Source organism: Platichthys flesus, chromosome 12 (genome assembly GCF_949316205.1).
Source record: "Platichthys flesus chromosome 12, fPlaFle2.1, whole genome shotgun sequence".
NCBI lineage: Eukaryota > Metazoa > Chordata > Actinopteri > Pleuronectiformes > Pleuronectidae > Platichthys > Platichthys flesus.
This window is the reverse complement of record NC_084956.1, coordinates 14,745,990-14,757,055: the sequence shown is the minus strand read 5'-3', so window position 1 is coordinate 14,757,055 and position 11,066 is coordinate 14,745,990. Positions and strand designations below refer to the sequence as shown.

The following is an 11,066-nucleotide window of genomic DNA, read 5'->3' as shown; positions in this document are numbered from 1 at the left end:
TTGAGGAGGTGCTGCACACGTTCATTATAGATCTCTAAATAGCTGGTGCCGAGACAGAAACACAGATGCCAAAAATCTCAATCCAAGATTGCACCAAGGCCACAAAAGAACAAATTAATAAAGTGTCTGAATGCAGATATGTGAACGGCACAGCACCAGGTGAGAACAAAACAAGTTGCTATTTACTACTTACCAGGAAAATAGAAGCTGTGGTTTTACGGCCAAAAATGTGCCTGCATTCTGCTTGCATGGCTTTGAATAAACAAACAGCAGAGCACCTCAATCAATACTGTGGCGGGTGCGTGCACTCACCAAAAGGACCAATCTGAGTCGCTGATTTGAAAATAATGCAAAGCATGAAATAATAAGGCTTTAGGAAAGTATGACAATAATGAAATGGCAGGAACCATATCCTCTGGATGTAGCCACGCAGGTCATGTTTCTGGCATTGACGACAACTCAGACCGTTTGTGATATTAGATGGTTTCTAAATGACTAGAGGCATAGCTGTCCATTATTACATTTGTTAAACTGGGGGGGGGGGGATTATTAACGTAGTTACTTATGATTCTTCTATTATAATCTTTATTACAGAATAAAAAATGCATGATGAGGTTTAACAGCGATGGAATTAAAGGCCACAAAGACAAAAGACACTAAAAGGTTTCAGAAGAAAGCAAAACTTAATTACTAAATGTCTTTCCAGTGAGGAGTGGAGCCATGACAGAGAAATGAGCAATTAGGTAATGAAGGAAGCTGCACTCTATGAAACCATAATCTATGTTGGGTGCAATGGGATTGTTAAATAGTTTTAAATAATTAGTATATAGTGTCTACCTGATGCAAACACTTTGACAATCTTTTTGGAGACTGATGTATGAGCCACACTGAATCCTAAAAAATTACAATTCAACTGTGTTACTTGTCAAACTTGCACTCCCTCACTCATTTTCGAGCTATTCAAAATCTTCTGAAGCGGGGCCTGGCAGGGCCTGGCAGATAAAAACCCAATTCCGGAGTTATGATGACCCAAATAATGTGCCAGCAGCACAGATGAAACCAAATGGCTCAATAATGTTTTCACAGTAGTTTGACAAGATTCAAATCCTCAATTTTTATCTGCGAACAATAATCATTTAAGAGCGGAGCTGAGACTTGAAAGAGATATTGTAATGAGACTGAATCATTGTAGACTTCGATAGTATTTGATCCTTAATGTTTTGCTGCCTTTAAAAAGGGCCGTGTTACAGTTATAACAAAAAACAGAACAACGCACTAACAGAAAACTGCCTTATCGTTTTTATTTCTGCCCGAAAGGCTTATCACCATTAGATGAAGGGAGTAGAAAGAACAGTGTGTGCTGGTTTATTCCACATGTGCATTCCATTTGGTTACATAGCCTTTGGCTGAACTTAGGAAAAGGTGCTGTACCTCACTGAGTAATTTCATAATAATGAAAACAAGACTACTACTTGTTTCTTGCATATATTTGCAACATTGCTTACAGGCTGTTGTACAATGGCATGAGACAAACCTCCACCATGGCGATGAGGCATCATCTCTGTTAGCTGCTATATCCTTTAGCATTCTTCATATTTGGTTTAGCAATTTAAGTATTGTTTCTGAATCCAGCTTTGGATTCAGAAGTGTTACTGGACCACACCAGCTCTATATGCTCTGTACCAAAAAAAAAAAAGCTTTGAGTGTTTGACAGGTTTAGCACTTAATTAAATGTTTAAATCTGTACCAGTCCTGCACTGTGACTTAGAGATAAAAAGAAATATTGCTGTGTGTGTGGTTGTCCCTTACCTGACCTCTGTACGGAACGACACCGCATCACTCTGACTTCTATGAGATATCTGCCGGAACAAGCCTTCGCAGATCCGTGGGATTAAACCTTCATCTCCCTGACACATCAAAAAGCAGAAAATGTCACAATTAAAACTCTTATCACAAAACGATAGTGTTATAAAAAGTTCACTTTTACATGACAATTTAATTTTGCTTAAGTGTGCGAGGCTCTGACCAGTACTCAGCACATGTAAAGACTACTGAACAACACAAACAACCACTCATCTGATATGGAATTACTGAAGCATAAAGCAATCTGCACGCCCTCTTGTTTTAATTACAAAGTAACAGATAGTGAGCATTAAGAGGCATATATAATTATCTGCGATGTTGACAGCAGCACCGCTGATGACCTTGCACAAGCCTCCTGGTAGACAAGCAGGAAACCTCATTGGGTAATGTGAAATTTCCATGGCTGTGCAAGGTGAGGAGAGAAAAGCTACGGGTTGCTGCCCTCATCACATTTTCTGATTAGTGGGGAGAACACATTGAGATAAATGGAGAGAAGGTGAGGGAGGTCTGATGAGGCTGCCATTAGTCTGTTTCTAATGTGGTGTGGAGGAGTCGCTTTTTGTGCACGTTGTTTGAGAGCTATGATGCAACCTCCTCAATGCTTGGAATATTTCTGACCCCTTGCATGATGATCCCTGGTGTTTGAAGGGCTATAACCTCAAGGCCACAGTTGAGATTCAAGGTGGGAAATAGAACAGCAGAAAGAGCGTTTACAGCTTGACCAAGGCCCAACAGTCCACTTTAATTAAATTTAGTCGCACCACATTTCACCCACTCATGAGCTGTGTCTCATTTCCGGGGCCACATCATTCGGAGGCTGCATTTGAAGACTGATTGCCTCACAGCGGTGCGACTGGCCACTCCAGGCCAATAAAAGTGCCTTTCCACCCCAGAGAAGTTAAATCTCCAACAGGTGGATCCTTCCTGGCTCAACCTATCCCAGGATCATTGCCCTTCAGGGGCTTTGCCGATCCATGAAGACCACCTCCTTCGTTAGCCGGGTAGACCGCGTACTCCGAAGGATGCATCCCCTGAATTGAGACACTGCTATGATATCAGTTCCCTTTTTGTGCCAAAATATTTTTTGAATCAAGGCCGATGAATTGTTCTCTATGACTTGCTTACAAACAGAAAGTTAGTACATGTGCACACACAAGTGATAGGAATCCGAAGCTGTTTTTCAAGACATAGCACACCTACACTTTGACATGTGCATGTTTTATTAAAAGTATTTCAGATAATTGAATGTCTACTGATGCATGTTGAAAAAATGTAATTCTTTGCTTTGGGTTTTTAAGTTATATTAGGATTAAGGTGTAAACAGAGACAGTTTCTCTATTTGAGAAAGAAATTCTCTTCTTCTAATATTAATGGTTTATGTACATTTCTTCTAATAGACCTGTAGTTTATCTACTTGACCGTAAGTTATGTATGAGGTAGGTCTTTTAATAGCTCTTTTTTTTTGAATACACAAGTATCTACCATCATTACAACTGTGTACTCATCATCCATATTGAGTTGTGTACGACTTTGAAGGACGTTTTCTCCTGTTAGTACAAAACTTTTGTGTCACTTGTACTGTATGCAGTGTAATTAATTTAAATTTTCACACTGACAAAGAGTACCAAAGGAGATGTGTTGATAGTAACATTTAAACCAGGATGCTTTGCTCTCAATGCATAATGCATGTGACTATGCAGTATTCTTTTATTAGCAAAGCTCATTCAGGACAACAGATGGAGTGCAGAGGAACCCAGCAGCCAGCAGGGGAAAGCCTCAGGACGTCACATGGAAACAAGCAGACTGATTCTTGAAAGGCGTCAGAAGATAAGGTTGGAAAACTACTGAGTTATTCTCTAACAATAGGTTTTTAAAGCATGTTAAATCATCTAGTATCTAAAATCCAAAAATATAAAAGTATATTTTAAGTAAGGCTGTCAAATATAAGTAGTAAAGTAGAAAAATGTGTTTATCAGAAGCAGCATAAAATGACACACACACCATAATTTGTCCATAGTCTTGTTGTGCTTAGTTCAGTGTGTAAACCATCAGCTGAAGTGGCCTAGTTGGTAAAGCGTTTGGTCTCCAAAAAGAGGGACCTGGATTCAAATCCTACTCCTTCCCATTTTCAAACTGGCAATATGTTAAACTCTTAATATTGGCAGGACTTCTATTAATTCCAAAATATCTTACGCTTTGTTAATTTAAATTAATTAAATATAAAAACAGGGAAAAATGTAATTAAAAAAAATGCGTGCGCAATTCCTGCGCAATGGGCTTCTGCGCAGAATGTGTAATATTACATTTCATAATCATTATTTCTCCGCGCTGGTTCAGGGGTAAATGATGCTGGTCTTCACAGGTGACTGACCTACGCAAGCCTGTAGCCGCCACCCCCCCACAGGAGATAATGTGCCTGTGTGTATGGTCGCGGCGCTTCGTGGTTCTTCTCCGGCTGTGCGAACCATATGGTGCGAACAGCCCAAGTATTTAACATGGGCAAGGAAAGGAGGCGGACAGCTTTTCGCAGCGCTTCTACCTCCGGTGCGCCCCGGGGTTAGAGAATGATGGTGTGACGTTAATGTATTGTTTTACATTGCATGTGTCACGTCATGATAAATCAGTCTCCTGTGTCGCCTGTACCAGGAGCCGCCCCTGTCAGTGGTTATCTTGGCTCGCTGTCTGGCCGGTAACCAGCCGTCCGGACCGCTCTGTGAATAAGGAGGAGGAGACGTTTCTTTACTTGTAATGCGGCCACTTTATTTCTTGGATATACAGCAGGAGCAACACTCGCATCCCCTCTATGTGGTCCGTCCCTTCTCCTTATAAACACACTTTTAGCTTATTCTCCGACAATACCCTGGTGCACCACGTCACACACTACAAACTTTCCTTAAAGGGGCAGGCCATACCTGCGACACAACAGCTCTCGGTCTCATATACAGAGGGCAAGAGAAAGCAGAGACGCAGACTCAGCAACTACAACCGAGATCCGATGCACCTTATTATTATCTGAGGGATTTTTACACACTGTCTGATAAACATTCCGACAGTAAAGGGGTAGTGATGGATAAGGTTTTCTTTAACAAGTTAAGTCTTTCATTCTCAGTTTCCACCTAAAAACCATGAAATGAACTGAACTATGAACTAGTTCAGAATTTAAATGGTGAACTATGAACGTGAACTATTCATGTTTACTTGTATGAACGGAACTTTGAACTAGTTCATGAGAGGTGTGAACTTGCACAACACTGGTCACGGCATTTTAGATCAGTCTCTTGTGCCGCCCTCTCGGCCTTTTGCGCCCTAGGCAACGGTCTATGTTTATTTTAAAGTGACGAAGTACAGAAACAATCTGTTATTTTTCGTTCGAACACATTTTTTTTATGTGAAGCGCTATTTAAACTTATTTAGATCAGTGATATACAAATACATGTATTATCAATATTGTTATTATATATTATTGTAATTTAGAATACAATTGAATAGAATACAATTATATTACAGTCGATGGATTAACCACGATTTCACAAAGGGAAGTCGATTTTCCGAAGGGTCATTGAAGTCCACGTCTCCCATGATGCAGCGCGGCACAGACCCGGCGGAGACATTCAAAACTATGGCAGAAGAGTCGGATGTATCTAAACCAACTTTACCCCTTGAGGACACAGAGGACACAGAGGACGGGTCCATCGGTAGCAGCGGGGACAATGGGATAAAGACACGTCTGAGGTTTTCTCCAGATGAAGATACGAGCTCAACTCAGGAGCACGACACGACGAGTGAAGTCCCAACTTTACACCGTGTTCCCGAAGACTCCCTTTCATACCGAGCGACTGCGGAAACAGCCGAACAGCTCTCAGCCCAGGCCCCACACACACCTTTACACTCGGATCAAGAAAGAGAATTGAAAGACGTCTCCAATGAAAACAGGTTAAATTCAAATGAGCCGAGTGTAAACAACACGGAGGAGAAGGAGAACGTCGCTGCAGGTAGAGTGTGTGTGTGTGTAGGATCATGTCTCCGTCACTCACTGTTATAGTGTATCTCTGGTTTCCTTTCAGGAAGATTGATTTCAGTGTTTGTTGCTTCATTGTAGAAACACAGAGGGAGCTTTTTTCCGCATCCCGCAAATCATGAAAATAAGAAACGTTCTCAAAATAATGACTTGTACCACTTCTCAGAATAACTTTAACTTTGTGACCTATAATTTGGATTTACTTAACAGCAGTAGTTCAGATTCCAGTTTCTTATATTTGATGGTTTGCAGCTTTTCTGGGTTTATTGTTCTCATTGTATTCATTAGTAATATGATAATAATCCTACAATCAAAGCCATATGAAATGAGGAAATTGGAATAAGGCTTTAGTTAGTAAAGAAACTTCCCATAAGGCGGGTTTAAATTAACTCAACTAATAAGTTAATAGAATGTGCTAATGTTTTCCACAAGGTCAATAATATTGGTTCACTTTAGAATATCCTAATAATGCTCAATATTGCTTGTTTCATTGCAATTTATTTTACCCATGATTTTGCATCATTCACATCATTGAGTTTCTCTCCAAGCAGAGGAGACATTTGAAAGTCAGGACAAATGATTAGTGTTTGTTAAACGAACACAATTGGTGACAGGGGATTGTGAAATAACCATGATAATCATGTCAATTAGGGTTAGTGTTGGGAATTTTCCTATGGTATACCATGTTACCAGTAACCGTTTCACCCCTGGAAGCACAATATATAACGCTGAAAAGAACAATTCAGAATCATAAGTAATCTTATTTTGATGCATGGAGTACATTTTTCTGATACTACTTGTGTAGTCTTGCATACTTTTTAGTATTCGCCACATGCTTAAGCAAAGACTAATTCTTCCACCACAACTGCACAGTTGCAATTTAAGAGGGAAATGGGGACAATGGCTTTATTCGAAAACTGGCTCTGCTAGATTTCATTAACATTTCATTTGACTAGATATTCCTTGTCTCTATTTGGACAGATATTGCCCAGGAAGAAGAGGAAAACACGTCTGGTCAGAAAGGTTTGAATGATTCCAGTGTGACTGCCAGTAAACACAGTCACACAGAGGACAATGATGCTGAGGTGGCGAGAAGAGCGCGGGAGCAAGGCTATGTGAGCGTCGTCTTTCCCGGCACTGTGACTCAGGAAGGCTGCTGCCGCTTTGTCAGCGAGATCCTCAAGTGCATTCTCTATCAGAGACAGCAACTACCCATGACGTATGACCAGCTTGTTTATTCCCAGAAGAAGCAACAAGCCTCAATGCAGGTGAGCAGGAAACATTATCTTCTTACACATCAAAAATATGAAGGTGAAAATAAAAAATACCCGGAATTGTACCCGGAATTGCACTTGGTATAGCGCTAACCCCTGTCACACACTCATAGATATCAGTTCCCTTGATTTGACAGATTTTTTTTATTGCTTGAGATCCAGGAATTATTCTTTGGGTGAAAATGTTGAAACACAATAGATTTCCCCCTACCCACTCTGCATACTTCAATTGTTCTCTGTAATCTTGCTGACAATCAACAAGCAAATGTACAGGTAACCTCCTTGGGATAAGTGAAATGTTGTAATAATAATAACTTTATTTGTATAGCACTTATCTAAACAAGGTTACAAAGTGCTTCACAAAATAGATGGCAATAAAAACAAATTAAAAAGACAGAAGGTTTGCATTATTCAATTCATTTTTTAGCACCGGATCATAACATATTGAGGTCGAGACCTTAGAGAAACCCAACAGTTTTCACTACGAGCAAGAACTTTGGCAGGTTGTTGATTCAATTTCAAGGTTTTAATTTAATGTTTGACTTTTCAGGATAAAGACACAGTGATTCGCAGACCAGTGCAGACAGTGGACATGGACTGGCGCAAGTGTCAGCAAACCCTTCAGGATCTGGAGGAGTTGCTGCAGCAGCTGGAGGTGCTTTTTTCCCTGAGCAGGGTGCCCCGCGTGCTGCTCCTAATGGGTGGCTCCCTCATCCTGCCCAAAGAGCTGTATGAGATCAACCTGGAGGGGCTGGTGTCGGCTGGTGGGGATCACAGTCTACGGGTGTCCTCGTGCTTAAGGCAACTCTTCCGCACGCTTTTCGTGGCGGACCTTTTGTCTGACACCAGACCTGTTCGTTTAATGCCCACCACCGTCTTAGTGCTTGCTCACAGGGATTGCGGTGTAGGCTGGTTCCGTCCTAAACTACAATTTAAAGTGCCAACTCGTGTAAGGAACCAAATTATTGCTCTTTCCACTGATCCCAGCAAGGACACAGGGGCAGAGGGGTCAGACTGGCAGGATTATGTGTGGTTTCAGGCTCCAATGATGATCAAGGGCATCAGCAACTCAACCAAGACGGGGAGCAAATAGATTAAAGCTCCCTTTCTTATACCTTATATTACATTTTAATGGTGGTTAAAGCGAATTTTGAATTGAGCTGTACATGTTTTATTGAATTATGAGATAAATCTTCTCTAGTGGTGATTAAAAGTATGTTAGCTCAAACTACAGGGGGTGTATTGACACATACTTTTCTCTTACTGTCTTTTGAAATATTGAGAACATTTGTTCTCAAGATGCTTTGTTGGCATTTGATAAAATCAGTTGGGGAATATTTTATTTTTATATATTTATTAAGAATGTTTTACATGTTTTGTATCACTAATTTGTAAAGACATTAAAGGGATAGTTGGCTGAAATATGAAAATTCACTCATTATCTACTCACCACTAAGTCGATGGAAAGGTGGCGGGAACACTTCTGGTGTCTCAGAAGTCAATTTTGTTGCAGCAGGGTCCAATACAGATTACGTCAATGGTGCACTAGACTTCAGACTTAATAAAACAAGCCTAAAAGTCAACTCCCTTAGGTGCGATGCTAGCAGACGTAGCTAAACAATGTATAGATATCAGCGGACATTCAGGCTTAAAACATGGTGCAAGTGATGCCGTTTTCAGTTGAAAATAAATGTCGGGGTATGCAGGCACTTGAATGACACAACACGAGCAATATTTCACTCAAACTCAAACACTTAACCCACCCCTCCATTGGCTTAGTGGTGAGTAGATAATGAGTGAATTTAAATTGTTCAGTGAACTATCCCTTTAAACACAAACCAACAAGCATAATGCTGATGCAATATCATTCTAACCTACTTAACATGAGAGGTTTAACACATTATATTGATTTATTTAATACAATCTGTAGACACATTGGATTGCGAGTATCATCTGTGTACATGTTTACATTTATCTAAACCTTCATGTGATTTCAGCAGTGTTGCAATTTTGTGGACACGTTAAGAATTTGATGTGTTGTGTGGGAGGGATTTGTTTATGTGTTCCATCATTAAAAAGACATATAACATAACATTGGTCTGAGATGTCATTAAGTGGTTCAGAAACAAAACTGATTATAGGAACCACCAGAATGGAATCAAATCCAGGCCATAGTTTTAATCATTTGAAATATGATACTGAAAAAATACAATCTGAAAGTGAAAAAAAGATCTGAAACTGATACAAATAAGATCTGAATCTGTAAAAGAATAAGATCTCAATCTGAAAATATAAAATCTGAAACAGAAAACTGAGACCCCAAATATCAAACTGTATATGAAAACGAAATAAATACTTTACTCAAAACTATTCCAGAACTGAACCAAAATTATATTTAACCCCCCAAAGCTTTAATATATTGTTGTGTTTTTCCAGATCCAAACTTCCTTTTAATTTTTTAGTCAAATATTCAAAACTATTGGCTTGGATTTGGCTCCATACTTTGGCTCGACAAAAAGCAGCATTTTTTAAATTGAAACATGTCCGGAGGGAACGCGCTCAATCCAGTGGCCACAGATATACCTGTTCTGAATAAAATGTAAGAAATGTTTGGGTCTCAAGGCTTGTAAAGGTCGGATTGGCTAAATAAAAAACTACAGTTTTGACATGTGAGAGCTTGGTCGCATGCTGTGTTTTCAGCACAAGTTATTCATGATGACCGCAAGCTGTCTGTTATAAGGTCATTTCTATTCTGACCACAAAAAAATTGAGGATCATTCTCTCCACCTCCAGTAAACACTATTAAAACTTCTATATGACAAAAGCTGACTAACAGAATAATGACTTTACAAAATGTTGGTGACATTTGAATTGTTTCAGTTCATTTTCTCAGGAATTTTCTTGAGAACACAACAAGAGATTGTGCTTAATCCATCAACGCTGTCAATATGATCATCAGTGTTGGTGAGATTATCTCTTGGTTTATATTCCCACCTGCAGTGTCTGGTTTAGTGGCTTGAGTGTGAGGGTAGCCTTATTCCCTCAGGACGTCCCAGATATTCTTCTCAAAGTAATTGAATTAAGAGCGTAGATTAGGACCAATCATGAGGGCCCCTTCTTTCTATAGTCAAGGTCATAATTTAAATCCTTTAGTCTGTATGGATTTATGGAACATGTTCATGTTTTTCTTGTGGCAAAGTATTTTTCTATTTGCTCTGGTCTCCAGGAATTTGTTGTCAGTGGTTTTTGGACATCGGTGCACTTTGTTCTCTGCAAACACTTAACCCTAACCCCTGACACAAAAACAAAAAAGTGATGTAGGAGCCCCGGTCAACACACCAAAATGTTTTAAACCAGAACGAGGCATTTTACCATAAGGACGTTTCCAACATTAGAGATGAAGCTGTAAAAATAACAAAGACAAAACTTTGTAAATATATGCAAATCTAACATTCCCCAAAGCTTTTAGAAAGAAAGAGGTTTTTTAGATGGTATTTAAAAGAAGCTAGAGAGGTATGCGCCACTCCAAATATTTATAAGAGCACATTAAGATATTTCTAGATGTTGTAATTTGTTCTTCTATATCAACAATAGATTACATGCCTTGTAAAACATATCGTCTAACCATTCTAAAAAATATTTAGGAAATAAACCACTCAAGCAAAAAAATAATAGAATATCAAAAACAAAATTATACATATAAAATAAAAACAAAATAGTAAAATAAAATATAAATTATAGTAAAATATATAACCATAGATAAATATAAAATAGAATGTGAGTAATACTGTTAGCGGTAGTGGAAATATTACAAGGAAAAGCAATCACAGACTATATAGAATTAAGCGTATTAGGTTTGTCATGAGAGGTGAATGAGTCTTTTAGGTTATTGTACTTTAACACTTGTGCTT

At 39.1% G+C, this 11,066-nt stretch overlaps 1 protein-coding gene across 1 annotated transcript; it reads left to right on the top strand.

Annotated features, from left to right (window-relative positions):
• The first annotated feature begins 5,440 nt into the window (after positions 1-5,440).
• Positions 5,441-9,944, top strand: mad2l1bp (MAD2L1 binding protein). Its single transcript, XM_062400389.1, has 3 exons — positions 5,441-5,855; positions 6,863-7,149; positions 7,706-9,944. Exons 1-3 carry the CDS (start codon positions 5,441-5,443, stop codon positions 8,246-8,248), a joined length of 1,245 nt encoding a protein of 414 aa, XP_062256373.1. The 3' UTR covers positions 8,249-9,944.
• The last annotated feature ends 1,122 nt before the right edge of the window (positions 9,945-11,066 follow it).